This window comes from Elgaria multicarinata, chromosome 6, assembly GCF_023053635.1.
Source record: "Elgaria multicarinata webbii isolate HBS135686 ecotype San Diego chromosome 6, rElgMul1.1.pri, whole genome shotgun sequence".
Lineage (NCBI taxonomy): Eukaryota > Metazoa > Chordata > Lepidosauria > Squamata > Anguidae > Elgaria > Elgaria multicarinata.
Genome location: NC_086176.1, coordinates 7,496,507 through 7,521,061, shown reverse-complemented (window position 1 = coordinate 7,521,061; position 24,555 = coordinate 7,496,507). Strand labels below are relative to the sequence as shown.

Sequence of the window (24,555 nt, the reverse complement as noted above, 5' to 3'; positions counted from 1 at the left end):
AGCCTGTGCTGCGGGAGATTCAACTCCTCCTGCTTCTCCCGCAGCAAGCGACTGCCCTTGACGTTGTGGTGGAAATGCCCTGCCACCTTTCTGCAGCTCTCCAGGAGGTTACAGATACCGGCCAGGAGACCGAGGTTGGCCTTGCTGCCCGTCCCAAGGCCATCCCTCACCACCAGGTTCAAGACGTGCGTGATGCAGCGGACGCCCTAGAATCCGCCGTCGCGCACCGCCTTCACCATGTTGGCTCCCCCGTCCATGACCATGTAACCGCGGGTGAGCTTCTGCCCAGCTAGCCACCCATCCACCATGCGGTTCATGGCCTCCGTAATCTCCCCTGCCGTGTGGGACTGGTCCATCACTTGCGCGTGGAGGAGGGCCCAGCAGTAGCCCTCCTTACCAGTCCCTCTAGTGCTGGATGATGCTTCCTGCCCACCAGTGAGCCGTCAGGGACAGGTAAGCGTGCACTCTGCCCTCGCTGGACCAAATGTCTGAGGTGAAGTGCACCATCCGTGCCTCTGCCTGGCACAGACGACCCAGCACTAACTCCCTGCAGGAACGGTACAGGGAAGGCACCACCCGCCTGCTCAGGGTGGTGCGACACGGCAGCTTATAGTATGGCACCACAAGCGCCATCAGTCTCTTGAAGCCTGCGTTGTCGACGAGGCTGAATGGCTGGTCGTCCAACGCCACCATCTCACCGATGCAGGTGGTGATCTGGGTGGGCGTTGGAAAACGCCATCTTGTGGGTCCATACTTCCCCCTACCCATGTCCTGCAGGGATGCCTGCCTAACCCTCGTGGGGATGGGAGATGGAGAGCTTAGAGTGGCAGTGCCACCAGCAGCAGCAGCAGCAGCCTTCGGCTTTCCCCTGGAACCAGTCGCCTTGGAAGTGCCCGCCTCTTTCCCCAGCAAGATCGACTGGTGCTGCCTCTAAAGATGCATCTTCAGGCTGCTGGTTCCATAATGCCCTGTAGCTGAACCCCTGCTTAGAGTGACTTTGCAGTGGCGACAGACAGCAAAGCGGGGATCCACTCCCACGTCATAGTGGTCCCACACTTTGCTGGTCTTTCGCTTCCGTGGCGACACCAATTGCCCGCCTGAGCTCTCTGGTGTCGCCACAGAAATGGGTTACAGCGGAAGAGGTGTGGGATGAGACTGGGGAGAGAGCCTCGGCCTACTGCTGCTCCTCCTCAGCACCCACATCCTGGAGGACCACCGCCTCTGCCCCTCCACTGTGCTGAGGACCTTGTTTATGAGGTCTGGAGACAGGTCCATCAGCGGGCTTGTGGCTTCAAACAATAATGAAGGAGGTGGGCATACTCCTCCTTCTCCTCTAATGGCACTGCTGCCGCCTGCCTCTTGCAAAGGGGCACTTTTCCCATTCCTACCCTCAAAAAGAGAACACCGGGCGCAAGTTGGAGAAGAGAGTGCCTCTGCATGCTGCTTGTCCTGCTTCAGTTGAGGAGCAGCCAGCCAAGGAGTTGCCCGTTTGATTTTCACAGCAGGAGAGGCGGCCTGCTTACTGGTGCCAGCCTGAGCCTTCCCTTGACCACCACTGTTTTCAGCACGCCAGCCACAGATGTGCGCCTGCTCCCTCTTCTCATGATGATAATAATATAATACTAAATAATGCTAATACTACTAATAATATGTGTATAATAATATACTAATACTAATATGTATAATAATATAATACTAATACTAATATGTATAATAATATAATACTAATACTACTAATAATATGTATTTAGGGAAATGGGACAAGAAGTGTGTATGCTTTGCCCAAACAGGATTTGAAATGCTCAATCTGTGGCTGTTGCACTTCACAAGCAGTGCACACAGCACACTCACACAATAACACAGTCACACACATAGTCCAAGTAACACACACACAGAGAGAGAAGAAATAGAGAATAATTTTTTTTGTGTATTTTTTAAATTATTTTTTATATAGAAGAAAGAAGGAAGATGAAACACAGTCAGGCTTTGGAAGGGGGGGGAACCAACCAACCAACCAAACACTCCAAAATTTAAAAATAAAGTTTATATTAAATCAAAGTAAGGGAAAAACACAGAGCAAACTAAGCAAAAAGTCAGAAAGAAGCAAACAAACACACACACAGCCCAAGCTAAATCCTAATCTATCTCCTCCAACAAACACAGCAGCAGCACCTATAACTAACTAACTCCTCTCCCCACGAAAGACAACCCACAAAGAGGCTGAAAGGAGAAACGTCTCAGGGTGGCTCTGCCTTAGTCCCCCCTCCAACGCTGGGATTGGAGGATGCTTCATGAGGTGATCAATTCTCATCAGGATTGGGAGCTGAATGTGCCTGTCATCGCTAAAAACAAACCAAAAAAACGCCGCTTTACCCTTTCCCGGTTTTTTTACATATATTTTTCCAAAAATTATAGCAAGCGAACCGCACCACGCAGAGAGCTGAGAGTAGGCTCAAAATGACCCCCAGCCGCGACTCTCTAAGCACAAGAAGTTTCAGAAAGATAGCTTAAAAAACAACACAGTTATCCCCTATTCTTTTCCGCAATGCAATCCTATGGGCGAAATTTTCCAAAATGGCAATCGGAGCGCTCTGCAAAAGAAGCGCTCCGCCTATGGCCGCTTCTCTTCACCGTGCTTCTAAGGGTCCGCGGTCCGCTTCTACTCCGCCTCTGGACAAGGCGGAGCAGGCCAATTCGCTTCTGATTCTCCGATTCTAATCGGAGCGGAGCACATCCCTAGTAAAATGATCAGGTTAGTGTCCAATACAGCTGCCAGACTCCCTCTCATTTTGTTGCTCCCTGTTGTTCTAGTAATGGGTCCCACTGGTGTATGGACACAATATGACACTATCCTGTATTTACAAACCATCCTGCATTTGTTTAATAATCATATTGCCTGGGAATGGGGTATCGAGCCTTTCTTGTATGCTGTATATGTTGCCGTTTGAACTGTTTGCTTGGGTGACTTTTTTTTAACTCCACATGCAACTTATCAGAGTTTATAAAAGAATAGTTTAGCCTGATTGTAATTATTTTGTCCAGAATTAAAAAGAAAAGAAAAGAATTAGCCAAGTATATATGGTTTCTTTTCCCTCTGCAAATAGATAAAGAATGCAAACCAAATGAATGAAGGATCAGTTGGCCTGTTCACCTATCCTGTTCTGCAAGCTGCGGATATTCTTCTTTACAAGTAAGGATGCACTTTTCATTCATTTGTAAAAGGGGATGGATTGCTGAGGTTCTGCTTGCACGACGTAGCTATGGTCATAGCTAGTGTAGCTTGTATTGTGTAAACTACCATCGAATCCAGTCGCTCACTTTGGAAATAGTTTGAGTGGGGAAGATGTGACTACGCACCTATCTCTGTTCTTTACTGGAAGGTCAACACACGTTCCTGTTGGAGAAGATCAAGTCCTTCACTTGGAGCTGACCCAGGATGCCGCCCGGCGCTTCAACAAGAAATATGGGGAATTCTTTCCTGTGCCCAAAGCCATTTTGAGTGAGTAAGAAAACCCATCACAAATGGCTGGAACTTGGATAAACTGAACTTGCTTGGAAAGCAGATAAAGGAAGAGCAGAGGGGATTAACCAAGTATCAAGTAAATGAGGAGGAGGGGGATGGGATCCCTGCATTGAGCAGGGGGTTGGACTTGATGGCCTTTTGGGCCCCTTCCAACTCTACTATTCTATGATTCTATGAAATTGAGATTTTAGAAAGATACGTCATATTTTTCTCTTCTAGTATTAGACATAGCCCCTGCTTCTTCTACTCTCTTTGAGACTTTTCATCAGCATTCACAGCTCTTCAAGAATACTGTGTTTTTCACTGAGCCAGTTGTGAAAATTTTGTATGGTACATGAAAGCTATATAAAGAAAACATATATTTTGCTGATGGAAACACAATTCTACCGTCTATTTCCTTAAGATCCAAAACTATGCTCAGAACATATGTCCTTGCAGAATATGTTGCCTTAGATATCTGACTTAACATTTTTGAGAGAATCTTCAAAAATAGTTAATAAACTTGTGGCACCTAAAGGATGAACAAATTTATTAAGGAATAAGTGTTTGTGGATAAAATAAAATCTTGCTACCATATTTCTTCGATTTTAAGACGCCATCGATTGTAAGACGCACACTAATTTCAGTACCACCAACACAAAAAAAACCCTAAGACACACCCGCGATTCTAAGACGCACCCCATTTTTAGAGATGTTTATATGGGGGAAAAAGTGCGTCTTAGAATCGAAGAAATAGGGTAAATAACAGTTTGAAAGACTAATAATAAGACAGAAAGAACATTTATTATCTGAGCTCTATAATTTAACTTTTAAAATATGGAACAGAATCAGAACAGGTTAAAGATTGCATGGTTAAGTGGGCATAAAATATTTCCCAATGGAAATATTTATTTGTTTAATACATTTCTATGTTGCCTTTCTACCAAGGCAGTTTACAATTTTTAAATACAGAAACAGGCAAAATGTTACTACCCCCCCCCCCCCCAAACCCATCAGAATACATTTCTCTCGGGCCCATTGGAGGTCTCTTCAAGAGCTGATGACAATGAGTTCCCCACCTGGGCTATGGGAGAACACATGGAGTCACCGTTTTTCATTAAACGTGACAATCAGAGAAAATCTGTACAAGGTGAATGGCAAGGTAGTATATAAGACCAGTTAAAATAAATAAAAAAGAATTATCTAATTATTGATAATGCCAGAAACAAATAGGAGATTTTCTTATTTATGGTGGGAATGTCCTTTGGCAAAAAAAAAGTATTGGAGAATGATTAACAAAACTATTACAAAATGCTATTAGTTCCCTTGCTTCATCATCTTAATTGTATGGATGGATTTGTTAGTCAACAACATAAGGCATTAACATCTTATATGTTGGCTGCAGCAAGAACATTTTATGCAAAAAATGTACAGAAAGTTAATACCTTCAAGGGACGAATGGTTGGATAAAATATGGGATTTTGCTATTATTGCAAAATTAACACAGAACAGCAGAAAAAGAACAAAGAGGGGACTCGTTTGCAGAAACCCCAGCCTGTTTTGTTAGTGTTTGCTGAAGTAAAACAATATATCAAAATACTCGACTTTGTTTTTCAGTAACCTGAATTAGTTATTATAAATTGTATGTATACGAGGGGAAGACTTTTTTTATTGGTAAAATGCTTATACTGTATTCTAGAAAAGCAGAGAAGTCGTAAATTATTGTTAGTTGTAAATAATATTGTATCACTCTTATTATGTGTAATTTATATTTAAAAATTATATGAAAATAAGTTCTAAAACTCTTGCTGAAGAAAGCAAAGCTGGTAGATGCAGCACAGATATAAGTAAGCAAATGTGGTGGAAACATTTGGGAGTTATTGGAGTCTGCCCTAAAGATAGATATCAGCTCACCTGTTCCAGTCACTCTTAAGAAACTGGCTTTTTATATTTAAAACCTGGCCTGCCTGATAAGACTGTGTTCTGCCAAGCAGGAGCTGGTCTGGCCGATACTTTGTTCTAGAGAAAACTCAGCCCTGTCTCTCACTACGTCTCCTCTGTGGTCAAGTGAGAAAAGGAAAGGTGAGGCTTGCGATCTGTGTAGGTAATTGTACATGGGAGGAGAAATGGCTATGGTGCCTTCATAAAAGAGACTGAAGGCTGTAGGAGCTGGATATTCAGGAATGCAAAGGTGAATTAAAGTGAGAGGTGCTTAATGAACCATAATATATTAATAATCATAATATGTAACATTGGTGTAGTGCTTTCAAGTGTGCAAAGCGCTTCACACATTATCATGTGATCCTTACAACGCACGTGGAAAGGAGTTCAGTAGAAGGAATATTATCTCCATATGGCAACGTGAGGGTGGGGATGGAGTTGCGAGAGTGTGGCTTGAATAAGGGCCACCTGGTGAATTCATGGTAGAGGTGAGATTTGGCGCATGGGATTCCTGCTACATCAGCTTGTCTCTTAGCCACTACATTGCTCCGCTCACTGGTGTATTTCCCTTCTCTCTTGATTTTAGCTGCAACAAAGAAGGTGAGGTCCCTCAGAGATCCTACATCCAAGATGTCAAAGTCAGATCCTCAGAACTTAGCCACAGTGGGCATAACAGATACCCCTGATGAAATAAAGCTGAAATTTCGTAAGGCTGTCACAGACTTCACCTCGGAGGTGACCTATGACCCAGATCACCGGCCTGGCGTCTCCAACCTTGTGGCCATTCACTCTGCCATAACGGGGCTCAGCAAAGAGGAAGTGGTACACCAGAGTATTGGCCTTGATACTGCTCGGTACAAGCTAGTGGTAGCAGAGGCAGTAATTGAAAAACTGGCACCGATCAGGAATGAATTCAAGAGACTCAGAGCAGACAGATCTTACCTGGAGAAGGTTCTGTGGACTGGAGCAGAAAAAGCCAAAGAACTTGCAGCCCCTGTGTACTGGGAAGTCAAAAGACTGGTGGGATTGCTTTAGCCCTAAGGAAAAGCAGCTGGCGCCTTTCATTATTTGAGTCCCGTTTTGGTTTGCTTGAGACTGCTATCTTGCTTCTAGTTTGTAGCCAAATCATTCACTCACATACATTAAATTGATGGAGACGGCTGGGAAATTCCAGAGAGCCAAACAAGGCAGAAACTCCAAGTGAAGGAACCAACCCTATGTGCTCTCCATCCACTCAGCTGGCTCAAAAACAGGACTTCTGCTTAATCCAATATGCTGCTTTGGGGATCTGTTTTTTTCTCTAAAATGAATGTATACAAATACCAGTCACCAGTTCATGTCCAGTCAAAGGCCGCGTAGACTTCTCAGCAGCTCCTGTGTGAACCCGAGCGGTTGATCAGGCTGTCTGAAGTCCAGGTGCCATCCCCTACCACCGGTGTTGGCTTCCCCCACTGGCAGTGTAAGGTAGCTTCTCACGCTACATTTTGTACTCAAGTGCAGTTTCTTGGGAACAAAATGCATCCCATCTCGGTGTTCTAGAGAGCACAGGCATGTAGGAAATGCATGGATGTGCCCCATAACTCCTCCCTGTGAAATACACAGAAGTGCCAGCAGGGAAAGGATCAGCTCCATGCCTCTGGATGTTTCACAAAGGAATGCTGAGCCTTCACGTGCGCACGCTTCCCCACCAACCCTGGGACCCTTTGCACTCAGATCCTCACATTTAGCAATGCTAGGTCATAACCTGAGGAATGTATGTGAACCTTCACAATCCCAGATGAAATGGGAAATGAAGTAGCTGCAGTTCCTCCCATCTGCTCTCCATTGGTTCTTCTGGCAACTCCTACTCACATAGGGCTGCCTCCATCCCAAAGATAAGCAGCGTCTTTATTCAGGCTCACTAAAGTGTGTGTTGGAGGGCAGGGGGTTTGAACTCTTGTTCTGTGAGAGGAGGATGAACTTTCACAGCTTCCTGCAAAGAATAGAATGATACTTCTGGCTGGCTGGCTGGCCAACTTGAACACAAGAGCTACAGTTGTGGTCAGGGATCCTCTGTAGAAAGAGGATCCCTCTCATGATCAACTTCCATAGATTCACTTCAACAGTCTCAAATCTCGAAAGCCAGATGAGATGTGCTCTTGCAGAAAGGCTAAGGGTCCGTTGGCAATGTGTTAGAAACAAATCAGAGCTTTGCCTGTACTGCGTGGTCTTCACACGCTGCCTTTGCACCTGTTGCGTTTTCATATAAATGTCATGCTAGAGATTGACAGCTATAGAGCACAGTGGAGGGAGAGCCAGTGTACCTGATTCCTCTTTCTAGGGATGCTGTGAAAACGGAAATAATCATGAAACCGTGGCAACCTTCTGCTGCTCAATCAGCAGAACCAATCACTGAACTGATGAAACGATAGAAACTAATAAAATTGTTTAAATTTTGTGTGATGATTGAAAGCAAGAGGTATGAGTTCAAATCCTTTATTGCCATATGGCAAAAAGGTAAGTGCTCGTTGCCTCCAAATTTAATTACAGAAGTAGGAGTTTAAATTATGTATCTTACATTCTGCTGTAATGTGATGTAGCCCATTATTTCCATAATAAGAATGTGTATTTGCATATTCTCTAATAATTTTGTGATAACTGATTGATAGACAATCCGAGATTTGGAGTGAAGAGATACAACTCCGTAAGAACAAATTAGCTACAAATAACAAGTGGAAGGAAGGTATTAGTTTGGAAACATTCAATTGACATTTGGCAAGAATCTAAAGAAGCAGAGGAGCAAAATTGGAGCAGGGAAATAAGTTTGAAAGTAATCATTTTAAAACATAACTGGTATCGTAAGACCAGCTGAAGATATAATATGTAAATACTCAATGACAGAGTACTTGGGAGGCGAGTATTCTGCAGGCAAACCTCACCATTGCTAATTGTGCAGAGATGGTGTCAAATATTGGAGTTCAACAGTAGGTGGTTACCATTGGGGCACGAGTATTCTGCTTAGATACCTCTATAACTCCTAGCAGTGCTGTGGAGCGTATGCCAAAGGCTGTGCTTCTCCATTCTGCAATGGTGATGCAAAGTGCAGAACATCCTGTAGCCTCCTTTCCCCCAATAGAGAACTCTTCTTCCACACCTGTGGCACAGATACTGGCTGAGCGTGCTGCATCTCATCCCCTTCTACTGACATGCATCCCTCTTAGTTTAACCTTGCTTTAGGCAGTCAACAGCCTATGTCTTCAATCATTCCACTGCTGCATGTTTCTGCCAAGAGAGCAGCCTTGTCCTGGAGGGAGAGCAGACTGTTGAGTGTCCGTAGTTGAAGTGCAAAGAGGTCCTGCCCAAAGGGATGGGCCAGCTGCAGTGCAGACTGCTCAGCAAACTGTGGCAACATCCTAGTGGGTAAAGGAGGGGCACAGTGGTGACTTATGAGAAAAATTACTCTGCAAGATCTGTGTGTGTATGTATATAGAGAGGGAATATGTGTGCCACCCCCATCCTGCCCTTGCCTACCTGTGCAGCTGTCAAAGGATTCCCCAACCACCAATGTGCAGCTGTCAAAGGATTCCCCAACCACCCTCCACCCAAATAGGGTTGTCACCTTGACATAGGAGCATTGAAGGTTGTGCCTGACTATTTGAAGCACTAGTTGGGCAAGCCAAACTGTGGCTGAATGGGGGAATAGTGCAGGGTATACTAGTGTAGATTTGCATTGCTTGGAATTGAGAAGAGCAGATGTTGTATCCTGTTCTATACTTTGGAAGAGGGTAGGGTGAAAATTGAATAAATAATGGATTGATACGTGTGTGATGGAAGGAAATATTTATTGCAGACTTTCAAAGCAACATAACTGTGGAAGGCGATGGCATAAAATGTACGGACGGCATTGCTGTGATGGTCCACGGCAGTGGGGCTGCTGGGAATCAGTATAGCTTCCTGTGAAACTTATGATTTCCACCAGCAGGTGGACACATAACTGAACAGGGTGTTGTTATAATTTTATTGTCAAGGCATCATAAAAAAGCAACTATTTGCCTATGTCTTGTCATCCTTACAATTTTGTATGTTTGAATTGTTCTATTTGATATAATTATATAAAATAGAAGTCATTATTTTGACTCTATACTACTACTGTCTGATTTAACTGTTAAACTTGTTATGCAGTTGTGTGCCTGTTGGCATTCCTTATAATTGCATTATATAAATGTGCATAATTTCTTTTTGCATAATGCTCCTGTTTTGGCAATTTTGGGATACTACTAGTTCTGGTATTCATATGTGGTCAAAAACAGTGGAGCTCAACTACCATCTTCTGAGATTTCAACAGGCTCAATACCCACATACTGAGAAGCATATCTTGCATCCATAAGCACAAAGAAGTTCTTGTCTTTGTTGTTTTGATGACTGCTCTGGTTCTCAGGACCCTGACTTCTGAATCCACTGCCTTATTCTGTGCTTCTATGGAGTTGCAGCCTACCCATTTGCCCTACTTAAGGCCTTGTCCATGTAATGAACAGTGGCTAGTCTTTGTATATGTTGTGCTGATGTATTGGTGGAAGCCCTGCATGCTCTCTGCAGCTGTGTTCACCTGCCTACCATTATCATAGAATCATAGTAGAGTTGGAAGGGGGCTATAAGGACATCGAGTCCAACCCCCTGCTCAATGCAGGAATCCACCCTAAAGCATCCCTGACAGATGGTTGTTCAGCTGCCTCTTGTATTATAATAGGATACCACCTTTTTCATATACTGAAACTCTAAACACATATCCCAAATTACACACACCAGCTTTCTAGCATTGCATTTGGAACTCTCTCATGCTGCATGTTGATACAAAGATGAGGGGAAATTTCCTCTTTTCCCCACCTTCTAGAAGTTTCTCTTATACTAAGGGACTGTTCCCTCAGGCTACAGCCCCTGATCTTCTGTAATGTTAGCCTTATGTGTTTGGTCAGAATGCATTGGTTGCACTGCAGGAGAGGTGAACTTTTGCTTGCAGTGACCACCAGGTGGCGGTATAGTCTGAAATGCAGAGCTTTCTGATAAAACGGGAAAGTGGATGGGCAGAAGGCCAGTTAGGATCTACTAGTAGATCTCTGGTTGGTGGATTTGGGGGTTCTAGTAAAAAACAAACAAATAGGTCCAGCAACCCTGAAGCTCACCCCCACAGCAGAGGAACCACTACTAGCTGTAGAATTGCTCACGATTGCTCAGAACTCAGCACTGCTTCCCACATTACATAACCGCAAACACAGGGTTGCCACTGAGTGTATGATCAACAGAGAGCTGCGACCAACTCCTGGTTTTCTCAAGTATGGATGATGTGCATATTTTCAAAGCACCTGCTTGTCACATTGACACTTTCCGCTTTAAGGTGTACATACTGAAATGGCAATGTGTGACTGAGCCCCTAATGTGTGACTCATGGATTGAGGTGAAGCAGTTCACCTCCATCCGGAGCTCCGAACGCAGGTAAGGGGGGAGGGGGCTCACCTGGTGCCACTGCCGCCGCAGTCCGTACGGCGGTGGAGCAAGATAAGGGGGGAGGGGGGCTTACCTGTGTCCGTCATGGTCCGTCACAGGCTTCAACTGAGGCCTAGGCCTCAGTTGAAGCCTGCGACGGACCGCGATGGACACAGGTAAGTGGGGGGGGGGGGCTTACCTGGCTCTGCCACTGCTGCAGTCTTCTATTTTATATAATTATATCAAATAGAACAATTCAAACATACAAAATTGTAAGGATGACTCCATGGGGCCGGGGTGGGCTCTGGAGACAGCTCTGCTTCAGGCAGGAAGTGTCCTGTGTGGGGAGATGATTCTCTGAGGATACATGCTTTGGTGTTCTCCAACGCCAATGTCTCCCCTGCCATTGAAATTGCCGCAGGGCATTCCCAGACAGTTTCAGGGAATTTGTATGGGAGGGGTTTAGTCTGAGGGTGTGCGCCTGAGTGTCAACTTCTCAGTTGGAGTCAACTTCTCTTTCTACTTGACGTTCCGGGCTTAAGGGAAGCAGGTGGGCTCTGAGTTTGTGACTGTAGCTGGTCGCTTTTGACAAGAGTCAGCCTGCGGCCTTCTTAACGATTTTTAAAACATGGTTTGGAGCAGGTTTATGCCACCCAGCTCATCCGCTTGATTAATGCAGGTAACTGATGTGAATCTCTTGACTAGGGTGGCCTTGGGTCGACATCATTGGTCTGAGGCTGGCCAGCTGCTACACTCCTAGGAGAGTCCGCCACTGCCCTCCGATCCCTTGTGAGGCAGCCGCCACTGCGCCTTGCTCTTTTCTCTAGTGGTGATGCGGCTGCCACCGCCACCCTTCACGGTGGTCAGGATCCATGCAATCCATCCCTCAGTATGTGTGCAGTGCACTGCCTCCATCTGCTTGCCGAACGGGCAGTAGGAGCTGCAGTAGCCGTCCTGACAGGTGGGCAGGTGCACCAGGAAGGCCGTGGTAGCACCTGCCATTGCCCTTGCCGCTGGCTCACTTGCCCAGGCTGGGAAGAAATGCAGCAACCCGTGGAAGAGCTGTTGTCAGCACTCTTCCTTAGATGGCTGCTTGATGGGGTGGGGGTGGGGGGAGGCTGCCATTCCCTGTGGTGGCAGTGGGGATGCTTCATATGTCACCCCTCTAAAAAAAACAAACCCAAAGAATTAAACTGGAGCTGGCCCTGTGTTCAGCAAGGCCAGGGTCGTTGTGCCCATGAGTTGCCCTCTGAGCAACCCTGGGTGGTAGGCGAGGCTAAGAGCTGGTGGCTGAGCCAAAGTCTTCATGGCCAAGTGGAGTTTCGAACCCAGGTCTCCCTGCAAGCCTGACACTTGACTCATCACACTGCCTCTCTAATGGTATTCTGTACTGCTTTAGGGAGCAGGGTCACCTGCCTTCGGTGCTACTTACACAGGTTTGAAGAAGGGGAGCAACCCCCACCCCCAGTTTTCCATAGGATGCTTGTAAAGGCAAGTGTGAATATTTGCAGCCCGGTTTCACATAGGTCACTTGTGTCCTCCACTCCTGATTGCTGTATCTTTGATGACTGCCACCTGACTGTGTGAACAGTCAGGTGGCAGTCATTGCTCATTCTGTTTCCTGACTTGGAGCTGAGCAGAAGCAGGGAAGAGCAGCTGGCCCAGCTCAAGTAGAAGCTACAAAAGTAAGCCAGTTCCCAGAGAGAGAGCGAACAGGAGTTTGACAGGGGAGGCCAAGGGGGAGGCCTCTAAGAAAAAAAAAGAGGGGGGGGGAAACAAAGAAAAACAGAAAGAAACCCACCCACACACACACACACCCAAAAACCAACCAAAAAATCTTATTTTCCCTTAAGACATACTCATATAGTTGTGTACCTTCAGAGAGGACAGGACAAAGTAAAGGCAATTCCACTATAATCAGAAAGGAAAAAACAAAGCAGAAATAGACAATATGGATGGAAAGGAGCCCCTAGAGGTGGTGAACTGCAAAGGGTGTGCAATGTTCGTGTTTCTGCCTGAGCTCAACATGGCATATACCTGCAACAAGTGCAAGCTGGTGGCACTTTTGGAAGAAAAAGTGAGAGGACTTGAGCGGCGAGTATCCACCCTCCAAACAATAAGAGAAGACGAGGAGTTCTTAGACCGAACGGTGGAACTGCAACAGCAACAAGAAGCACACGAGATTGAAGAGCAACGGCCAGCTGAAGCAGAAGTGGAGTATGCTGAAGGGAGGAAAGCCAATGAAGAGGAAACTCTCTGGAAAAGAGTGACAGTTAGGAGCAGAAGAACTAGAAGGCATTCTGCACCAGTGGAACCATTAGAGTTAAGCAACCGCTTTCAGCTTCTGGAGGATGAGTCTGAAGGACAGTTTGCAGAGGAAGAAGTACAGGAGACACTGTGCAACAATGAACAAGAGGCAGAAGGTAGATCAACCAAGAAGAAGAGTAGAGTAGTCGTTGTGGGAGACTCCCTGCTGCGTGGGATTGAAACCCAAGTATGTCATGAAGACCCATGGACTCGCCACGTGTGCTGTCTCCCTGGAGCACAGATTAGAGATGTGACTGAAGGGTTACCGAAACACATAAAGTCCACGGACACATACCCCTTTCTTCTCATCCATGTGGGAACAAATGATGTCGCCAAGCAGAGCTACAAAGAAATCATTTCAGACTATGAAGCTCTGGGAAGGAAACTGAAGAACTTTGGGGCCCAGGTAGTTTTCTCATCCATCCTCCCGGTTCTTGGAAGAGGATTGGAAAGGGGAAAAAAATACTCGGATGAACGACTGGCTACAAAAGTGGTGCCGACATGAGAATTTTGGATTCTGGGACCACGGGCTACGCTACTTGGAACATGGACTGCTGGCAAGGGATGGGTTGCACCTCACAAGAGCTGGAAATAATGTGTTCGGCCACAGCATGAAGAACTTGATCAGGAGGGCTTTAAACTGAATCTTACAGGGGCGGGAGACGTAAACCTCGAGGTAACAATGGATGAAGGCCAAGGCACCACAGTACAGAGAACAGCTCCAATAGTGCCCCAAAATAGTGTCCACAACAATGTAGGAACAAAGCCAGACTATAAAACACATGGTCTTCGATGTCTATATACTAATGCCCAGAGCATGGGAAACAAACAGAATGAACTTGAACTCTTATTACATGAAGGCAAATACGACTTGATAGGTAACTTGGTGGGATGACTCCCATGACTGGAATATAGCAATTGAAGGATATAACTTGTTCAAAAAGAACAGAAGAAATAGAAAGGGAGATGGAGTTGCACTATATGTTAAAAATACCTATTCCTGCACAGAAATACAGGCAGATCAGACTGGGAGCTCCATCGAGAGCACCTGGATTAAAATAAATGGGGCAAGGAATAAAAAGAACATGATAATCGGAGTCTACTATTGACCACCCAATCAAGGAGAAGACGAGGATGAAACTTTTGAGAAACAAATTGCCAGTGTTTCAAGGAAGTGTGATGTAGTAGTGATGGGGGACATCAATTACCCTGATATCTGTTGGGAGACCAATACTGCCAAAAGCGGCCCTTCCAAGAAATTCCTGACATGCGTGGGTGATAACTTTCTCCTACAGAAAGTGGAGGAAGGAACTAGAGGATCGGCAATCCTTGACTTGATATTGACCAATAGGGATGACTTAGTGCATAAAGTGGCAGTTACGGGAACTCTGGGGGAAAGTGACCACGTCATACTTGAATTCTTGATTATGAAGGAGACAAAAGTCGAGCATAGCCATACATGTACTCTGGATTTTAGGAAAGCTGATTTTAATAAACTCAGAACTATGATAAGTAAGGTCCCATGGCAAATGAGCCTAATGAGAAAAGGAGTGCAGGATGGGTGGGAGTATTTTAAAAAGGAAATTTTAAAGGCACAATTCCAACAAGGAGAAAAGATAGAAGACAACAGAGGAAACCAATGTGGCTCCACAAAAAGCTTAGAGATGACCTGAAAACAAAAAGGGATACATATAGGAAGTGGAAGGAAGGCCAGGTTACAAAAGAAGAGTACAGACAAGTGGCACAGAAGTGCCGAAATGGCGTCAGGAAGGCTAAAGCTCAGAATGAGCTGAGATTAGCGAGGGATGCTAAAAGCAATAAAAAGGCTTTCTTCAGATATATGAGTAGTAAAAGACAGAGGAAAGAAATGGTGGTTCAACTGCTTAATGAGGATGGCAAATTGATAACAGATGACAAAGAAAAGGCTGAAGTGCTCAATTCCTACTTTGCCTCAGTCTTCTCCCAAAAGCGGGTCTATGACCCCCCTGGAAAAAGTGAAGCAGAAGTTGAGGGGGCAGGATTATAGTTTGAGATTGATAAACAAATGGTCAAAGAACACCTAATTTCCTTGAATGAGTTCAAATCTCCAGGGCCCGATGAACTGCATCCTAGAGTAATGAAGGAGCTAGCGGAAGAACTCTCAGAACCTTTGTCTATTATCTTTGCAAAATCATGGAAGACGGGTGAGGTGCCGGACGACTGGAGGAGGGCTAGCGTTGTCCCTATCTTCAAAAAGGGCAAAAAGGAAGAACCTGGGAACTACAGACCAGTCAGTCTGACATCCATCCCTGGGAAAATTCTGGAGCAGATTAGAAAGAAGTCAATCTGTAAACACCTTGAAATCAATGCGGTGATCACTAGAAGCCAACATGGATTTGTTAAGAACAAGTCCTGTCAGACAAATTTGAAATCATTTTTTGATAGGGTAACCTCCCTTGTGGACTGTGGGAATGCTGTGGACGTCATATATCTTGACTTCAGCAAAGCTTTTGACAAAGTACCACATGACATTCTGATTAACAAACTAGCTAAAAGTGGGCTAGATGGAACAACTATTAGGTGGATTCACAGTTGGCTACAGAATCGGACTCAAAGAGTACTTATCAATAGAACCTTCTCAAACTGGGGAGAGGCAACGAGTGGGGTACCGCAGGGCTCAGTCCTGGGCCCAGTGCTCTTCAACATTTTTATTAATGATTTGGACGAGGAGGTGCAGGGAACGCTGATCAAATTTGCAAATGACACAAAATTGGGTGGGATAGCTAATACCCTGGAAGACAGAAACAAACTTCAAAGTGATCTTGATAGGCTGGAGTGCTGGGCTGAAAACACAGGATGAAATTTAATAGGGATAAATGCCAAGTTCTACATTTAGGGAATAGAAACCAAAGGCACAGTTACAAGATGGGGGATACTTGGCTCAGCAATACTACGAACGAGAAGGATCTTGGAATTGTTGTAGATTGCAAGCTGAATATGAGCCAACAGTGCGATTTGGCTGCAAGAAAGGCCAATGCTATTTTGGGCTGCATTAATAGAAGTATAGCTTCCAAATCATGTGAGGTACTGGTTCCTCTCTATTTGGCCCTGGTTAGGCCTCATCTAGAGTATTGCATCCAGTTCTGGGCTCCACAATTCAAGAAGGACGCAGACAAGCTGGGGCGTGTTCAGAGAAGGGCAACCAGGATGATCAGGGGTCTGGAAACAAAGCCCTATGAAGAGAGACTAAGAGAACTGGGCATGTTTAGCCTGGAGAAGAGAAGATTGAGGGGAGACATGATAGCACTCTTCAAATACTTAAAAGGTTGTCACACAGAGGAGGGCCAGGATCTCTTCTCGATCCTCCCAGAGTGCAGGACACGGAATAACGGGCTCAAGTTAAAGGAAGCCAGATTCCAGCTGGACATCAGGAAAAACTTCCTGACTGTTAGAGTAGTGCGACAATGGAATCAGTTACCTAGGGAGGTTGTGGGCTCTCCCACACTAGAGGCCTTCAAGAGGCAGCTGGACAAGCATCTGTTGGGGATGCTTTAGGGTGGATTCCTGCATTGAGCAGGGGGTTGGACTCGATGGCCTTGTAGGCCCCTTCCAACTCTGCTATTCTATGAACAGACTCCAGTGAGCGGAGAAACGTGAAGGGTTTATGCCTGGGGCCATTTGAGAAGCTGGGTGAATATTGCTAGTGGCCGAAGGATAGGAGCAGACAGCCAGGCCAGGCCCTGTCCTGTCTCCTAACAAACAGAACCAGAATTTTACTAAATTGGCACATTTGTGCAGCTCTGCCTAAACTGCAGATTCCAGGATTTTCTTGGTGCAGAACTGTGTCAAGCCAAATGCAAGAGAGACACTCTGTTTTCCTGGGCTGCATCCTTGGTCAAGCATAGGCAGTGGAAAGCCAAAAGAGAGCCTGTCTGACTATGATTCCAGAACGGTTTCAGACTAGAACCCAAACAAAGGGAACCTTTGGGGAAATTAGCTAACTGAGACCTGATATTTCTTCAAAACAATGAAGCCCTTAAATGCAAGTTTGCTATAAAGCACTTTGCAAAGTTCACCACTTTGCAAAGTTCACCACATTGCAGTTTCTCTGTTCAGTATTTGAGGTTTTGATACATTGGTTAACATCATCAGTATATAAGTAAAAAAGCACTGACAATCTGTTTCTTTTTTCTTTTCTTTTTAAAATTCTGCCAAGCAAAGCACATGGGAGACATGAAGACTGGAGTCGGGCAAATCCCAAGGCCAAAGAAACTCTGAGGCTGGAATCCTATGCACACTTACCTGGAAGTAAGCTCCCCCTCTCCCCCCCACGCCCATGAACTCAATCAGACTTACATTTGGGTAGAGATTATCAGGTTGTGATTTAGTGTATATAAATCAAATGCATATGAATAGTGAAAAGTTGGGAAGGCAGCTCTCCCTAAAGATGCTCCTTAAGCAAAGCTGCTGCAGATCTGGTTCAGGCAGATCATTTGGCTCCAGATAACCGGTGTGTGTGTGTGGTGGCATGATGACTGGGGGGTTATCATGGCCTTGTGGTGGACATGACAATGCACTTTTAAGGGAACACTGCAAACCACCCAGAGAGCTTTGGCTATGGGAGTGGTATAATAATAATAATAATAATAATAATAATAATAATAATAATAATAATAATAATAATTTATTTATTTATTTATTAAAACATTTATATCCCGCTCTATATCACAAGGATATCAGGGTGGTGTACAGATAAAATCATACATATAAAATAGAACATATCATTCTAAAACAAATTAAACCATTATACGTTAAAACCAACATGAAATTTTAAACTGGTAAAATCCAATTAAAACAAGACAGTGTGCAGGGTGGTGGATTTAGTCATCAAAGGCTTTGTTAAAAGGCCATGTCTTAACCTGGCACCAAAATAAAGCCAGTGCCAGCACCAGCCAGGCCTCCAGTGGGAGGGCATTCCACAGCCGGGGTGCCACAACAGAGAACGCCCTCTCCCATGTCCTACCATAGCATAATAACCCTTCCATCTTTGGTAAAATTTCCCCAGTGTGATATGTGGCTGATTACATCTACAATGGCTCATTCACATATGCAAGTCACCATTAAATGTTGCTGTCCTCAGGTGATGAACAAGCAGATGGGAAATGACCCCATAAATGGGTGAAGGCGGTATCTGAATTCTTGCCAGGGTTGGTGGACTGGCTCCGCTCTGTTTGTGGTCCGTCTGTCTTTCTTACTAGAACACTGCAAGATCCCTTTGCTGCATATAACCCTATGTCCACCTCATCCAGTATCCTGTTGTCAATAGGGCCAGCCAGATGCCTCTGGGAAGTGTAGAAGCAGAGTGTAAAGAAGGCAATGGCCTTCCCCTGTTGTAGCCTTTGCAAAAGGGAGCAGGCAGGGCGAGATCTTTGTCTTGATGAAACAAACCAAGGAGACATATAGACCACCAGCAGCAGCCACAAGTCAGATTTAAGGTGATGCTGGCTGGCTTGGCCCTGCCTCTGTTGTCTGTTGCCAGCATCTGATTCTCAGGAATCTATGACTTCTGAACTTGCAGGTTCCATGTAGTTATGGCTAACAAGCTCCTGGCTGGATCCAATCAAAAGAAGAGGCCAGCCAGATGCTTCTGGATGTCCACCAGCCCTCCCTCGGCTCCCCTCCCCTCCCCTCCACGTTTAACTAGTAATGCCAGGGCTTGAGTCTGGGGCCTGCTGCATGCCTAGAGGGTCCTCTCCCAAAGCCCATCCATGTGCTTCCAAAGCAAGATCATCTCTTTGGCGCATTCACCATCTATCAGAAGCCAGCAGCTGGTCCACCAGAAACAGGGCAGTGGGTCTGTGCCCTGCCCACCCCTGGGTTACTAGAACAATGTTGATGCTGTGAGTAGCTGTGGAGGTGTTAGATTTGCTTTTGAACCACTCCTTGGGATTATCAGAGTGACAACTAAGTCGAGTTTGGGGAGATTTGCAGGGTGTGTTGGGCTTGCGTCCACAGAGTACACTAGAAAGCCATTGGGCAGTGCTGCTCAGGTGGTTTAGGGTTTGCCCCCCCCCCCCCCGTTTCCAGTCCTTGGCAGGCGATCCAAAGTGGGTGAGGGCGCCCAGGACTGAAGCCCCTCCACCCCCACCCCCACCCCTCACATGCATTTGTACCAGTTCAAAGGAGCTGGGACTGAACATTGGAGGCTGGTGGCTCCGTTTTCGGTGGGGCTGTGAATCTGCTCCTGGTTTCAGCCAGAACCACCCAGAACTCTAAAGGAGCTGGCGCTGCACCGGGACTCCCTCTCTGCCCCCCCCTCCCCAGTAGCTCCCTTCTGTAGGTCCTCCAGGGCTCTCGTGGCGCCTCCTGGCGGCTCTGGCAGTGCTCTGCCTGGCTCCAGATGGTGAATTTGTACATAAGGGCCCTTCAGGCAGTTGGCAGAGCGGGCACAGTTGGCACAGCCAGGAGGGAAGGCCAAGGCCAGGCGACGGGTCCATCGATCCCCCTTCGCCCCGGCCACGGCAGAAGACAGGCGCTGCCGTCCTGCGGGCTGGGCCGGGCCTCCCTCGCGCGCACACCTCTTTGGCGCACCGGATCCGCTCGCCTTTTGGAACGGACACCAACACACACACACCCACACACACCCACACACACACACACACCCCACCCCCGTTCCTGGTCGAGCAGAAAGTGGTGGAGAGCAGCCAGGCGCGTTTTGAAAACCGGCGGGGAGTTGGAAATGCAAGGGAGCGCGAGGACATGCAAGGGAGCGCGGGCCCGGAACACACGCCGCCGCCGCCGCGAGCACCGCCCCCAGCGCCTCCTTCAAAGCGCCCTCTACACCAAGCAGGATACTGCCCTGCGGAAGCGGTATGAAAGAAAGCAGGCTGTAAGAGGCAGGAGCCACACGACGGCTTGAGAGCGGTCTTGAAGCGCACTGACGGCTGTGGGGGCCCATGCACAGCTACACCAAGCAGGCTATGGCCCCATGAAAGCAAGCTCTGGTCTGCGCCCAGCCCCTCCCCCCCCCCGCCCAGCTGCCCGTGCCCTGCAACACCGCGACGGAGCGGCCGTGCGGCTCCTGCCTCTTAGATCCTGCTTCCATACCGCTGTCGAGCAGCTCCGGTGCAAAGCCGAAAGGCAAGCCTGCCCCGCCCGCCCCCCGCAGGCCCTTCCTTTCTCTGGGGGGCAGGTCCTTCCCTCGGAGGGCAGCCACCGAGTCCATGCTCGGCGAAGGATGCTGGGGGCGGGGGCGGGGAGGCCGTCATTGTGGAAACCGCTTTGAAGTTCCGCGACTGTTGCAACTCCCATTCAGCCCGGCCCCACTTGGGTCTCCAGATGCCCGGAGAGACATCACGGCTTTGATCTCAGAAAACAGCGATTCGTTTTCATTTAACTGGGGGGAGGAGAGATGGCTGCGGAGCGGAGTGTCCAACGGCAACTGTGCAAGTGATGAGGTCCCTGGGGTGCCGGGGGGGGGAGGGGGCGCGGAGAGGGGAGACCTCCGGGAGGGGGCTTCTAAGCCTCGAGCCTCTGCGGATGCTGGGTCTCCGTCCCTCCAGGCGAGCAGGGGAGCCAGACCCCTCCCGGGGGGCGGGGGTGGGCAAAGGCCAGCGCGAGGTGCGGTGCAGGGGACGTACGCGAATACGCGAGGGCCGCGAGGAGGGCGGGGCGCAAGAGACCGCCCTTCCGCCCCCTGCCCCCGAGCAGGCCCAGGCCTTGAAGCCCAGGCCCGGGCTGCACGTTAGGTAGGGGCAAACCCGGCGCGAGGCGGCCTTGGAGCAGCTCTGCGCCTCTGGAAGAACGCGGCGAGCCGTCCAGGAGGGCGAAGTGCCGCCATCAGCTCCTCGCTCGTCCGTCTCCCCTGCATCTTGGGAGGGGGGGGGGGATCCGTTAAAAAGTCCGAATTGCCACATTTTAAGACCTTGAGATTTGGTTGCTGCCGATTTTTAAAACATGTTTTTAATCCGGGTATATTGTAATCGAGATTTTTTTAATACCAATAAATCCGTCTAGAAATGTTATAAAGAAATTCCCCCGGTCTGGTTTCCTACCAATCCGATGATGATGGTGGTGGTGGTGGTGGGGATACTTTCTCCTTCCTATGCCCCAGCAGGGCCAGGCCAGAGGTCTGTGGTGTTCGGGTGGGGGTGTTGGCCAGCTGAGCTGCTTCGGGCTTTGGAACCGACTCAGCCGAGTCCGCCACGTGGCGCTCGAGAGCCGCCTCTTCTTCTTCCCTCGGAACGGATCCTGCTTCTGGTTGACTTGAAACCTATTTTTGATCTGCATAACTATTGAGCATTTGGCGGGGGGTGGGGGGGGAGTTCAAATTAGCTTGTCTGAAATGTAAAAATTCATTTCATCATTTATTTCCAATGAAATTTATTTAGGAAAGTTGTGACTGAGAAAGCAATCAAACCAAATTTGAGTAAAGTTTTTTTTTAAAAAAAACAAACCTGAAACTTTAAGTCCATGGCGTTTGTGTTTGTTTGTTACCTTGCTTTTTTTTTTTAAGAGTTACATAAGAAACTTAACCGGGTAAAAATAAATACCATACACGAAAACGAAATTAATAAAGGAAGTCATCCGTTTGCAAGTGTACCAGCAGGATTCCAAAACATCAATCGCATCAATCATCCCATTGAATCTATGGCATTAAAAGTTCCCTTCGAATGGGCGAATTTCGTGGGCATATTTCAGCACTGCCCATCACCCTAGAAAAGAAGTACTGGAATGTTTTAAATGAGAGCTGCTTAGATTGGTGAATGTACGTTTGTTTATTTATTTTGCCATTTTTAAAGAACAGAATGGAACCTTCAGTTACTTGGGAGTTCCTAAACACGCGCAGGGTCGGGGGCTGCATCACGCAAGCTCATTTCTTGATTACTGCAATCGTCTTGAGGAACTGCAGGCCTCCCATATGACATCACAAATTAATTAATTGCAAAGGATTTCGGCAAAGAGATCATATACTTGCCTGTGTGGACGAGTTTTGTTTAATCACTTGGATTTAAAGTGACCCGCCTCCCCCAGGAGAAGTTCTCCTGCGCACAGGCCTGGTGAACTTTCCGGTGTTGTTGACACTGCGAAGGAAGTGCAAGACATTTACTGCGGACTGCTTTGATAACCGGCTGCCCCGGCCTCTCTTATTCCGCTCTTCTCCAAGGAGCTTCGGGTGGGGCACGTGATTCTTTCCTGCTCTACCCATTAGTTACCCTCACGCAGGAGAGGCCCAGAGGAAGAGATTGGCCCGTAATCGCCTGGCGAGGCTCAAGGCGAGTTGAACCATATATATATATTTTAAAAAGGACCTTTTTTATAAAATGCATAGGCGCCCGTCTCTTGACTGAACTTATTTTACGGTTAGGCATTCGGGGCATTTATATTTCGACAAACAGAAAAACTTAGGCTCTTCTCAATTAGATAATCTAACTATCATAATAATACAATTATTATTGTTGTTGTATTATTATTGTTTTTAAGTGTATACCATGTTTTTAATCAGTACTTTGTGTATTTTATGCTTGATGTTGTTCCCCGCCTCGATCCAATTGGAGAGGCGGGTAAGCAATAGAAGATGATGATGATGATGATGAGCATTGCCTCGCCTCGCCCTGCCCTTGTCTCAGGTGACGGGGCATCGAGCCCACGGAATCGTCTGCCAGAATAACCCGGAGTCTTTAGGGTGCCATGAATTAATTTCTTTCTTTCTTTCTTTCTTTCTTTCTTTCTTTCTTTCTTTCTTTCTTTCTTTCTTCCTTCCTTCCTTCCTTCCTTCCTTCCTTCCTTCCTTCCTTCCTTCCTTTCCGGAGCTTTGCAATGGTCCCCTCGAGGCTGTTGCCAGTAAAGAGGCTACACACAAACGTGTCTGTTTTCTGAGGCGGGAGAGCGGGATTTAAGCTTCCACCGAACGAACAAATTGAGAAAACCCGCGTTGCTCCCTTTATCCAGACAGCCGAGGAACTTCCCGGCTCCACAACCGGTCCTGCCGCAAGCGTTTATTTCCCGGAATGAAAAGCGTCGCTCTGTGCCGGAGGAAACCTTCTCCTATGTGATTCTGCCCCCAATGCGATCCTTAAACAGATTCGATTAAATGGCTGGGATTCTAACCCTACTAGCCTGGCAACCCTAAACCCACTTACCCCGCCGATTTCAAGGGAACTATGCCTGCAATCCTGTCCACACTTTCTTGGGAACCCTATGCGTGTCTACTTAGAAGTAAACCGCAGGCATCTCAATCCTAATGAAGGCTGCAAGCCTAGGCCCACTTACTGCGGGTGCGGGGCGGGGGGGAGGCGCACCGAGCTCGGAAGATGCCTGGGGCCGGCTCTAAGGCATATAGTGAAGGGGAAGTCAGATCCACTGACTGACCTCTGTGAACCTTATTTCTCAGTAAACGCGCCCTCTGCGCCATTTACAGTCTAGCCGTTTCGATTGAACTGGGTAGTGGCAGGGGCCCTATGTGGATTTTTGTGAACCGCCCAGAGAGCTTCGGCGATTGGCCAGTATAGGAATGCAATAAATACATAAATTCGCCGGAACCTCTCCTCGTGACCCTGTCCTGGGGCTTTCTTGAAAGGCTGCGAAGTTCAGGGCGTTTAAGAGTTGCGGGTTTGAGCTCTAGTAGGCGACCTCCAAAATCCAGGGCCCAGCTGTTATGCGCCTTTATATCCAGAGCTTCATTGAAATCAATGTTGGCTGCCTCTGGATCAATAATATAAGCACCATTCCAAAAAAACAAAACAAGAACACTTGAGTTCAAGTCCGGCGCGATTGCTTGGTGCAAGGGAAGGGACCTGTGAGCAGAGGGCCGTCGAAGTACAATTTCGCGCCGCTGGCTGCCCTTGAAACAAAATAACTCCTCCAGGCAAATACACGCACCTACAGGAGAGGACACGACACAGACACGTGTCATTCTCTGCCGAGCGCGATTTGACCTAAACGAACAACAACAACAACAACAATAATTTCTTACCCGCCTCTCCCTTTGGATCGAGGCGGGGAACAACGTTAATACAGAATCAATACATCAATACATCTTAAAAATTCTTGATTTTACATTGATCTGGATAGGCCTGCCGGAAAAGGCTAGTCTTTAAAGCTGCCTTAAAATCACACAGAGAGTTAATTTTACGAATCTCCTCCGGCAGGCCATTCCACAATCTGGGGGCGACAGAAGAAACGGTCCTCTGGGAAACTGATGTCAGCCTAGTTTTAGCTGACTGAAGTAAGTTCTCTGCAGAGGACCTTGACAGCAAGCACCTCTGTTTTGTCTGGATTCAGCTTCAGTTTGTTTTTCCTCATCCAGCCCATTACGGCCTCCAAGCATTCGTTCAGAGGAGACACACTATCCTTAGCTGATGCTG

General features: G+C 47.1%; 1 protein-coding gene across 1 annotated transcript in view; it reads left to right on the top strand.

Annotated features, from left to right (window-relative positions):
* The window catches only part of WARS2 (tryptophanyl tRNA synthetase 2, mitochondrial), a 39,825-nt gene extending 30,407 nt beyond the window's left edge, over window positions 1-9,418 (top strand). The window contains exons 4-6 of the mRNA XM_063128937.1: window positions 3,105-3,190; window positions 3,381-3,499; window positions 6,030-9,418. Of these exons, the coding sequence (XP_062985007.1) occupies window positions 3,105-3,190; window positions 3,381-3,499; window positions 6,030-6,478 (654 nt within the window). The 3' untranslated portion in view covers window positions 6,479-9,418. The remainder of the gene's footprint in view (window positions 1-3,104; window positions 3,191-3,380; window positions 3,500-6,029) is intronic.
* The last annotated feature ends 15,137 nt before the right edge of the window (window positions 9,419-24,555 follow it).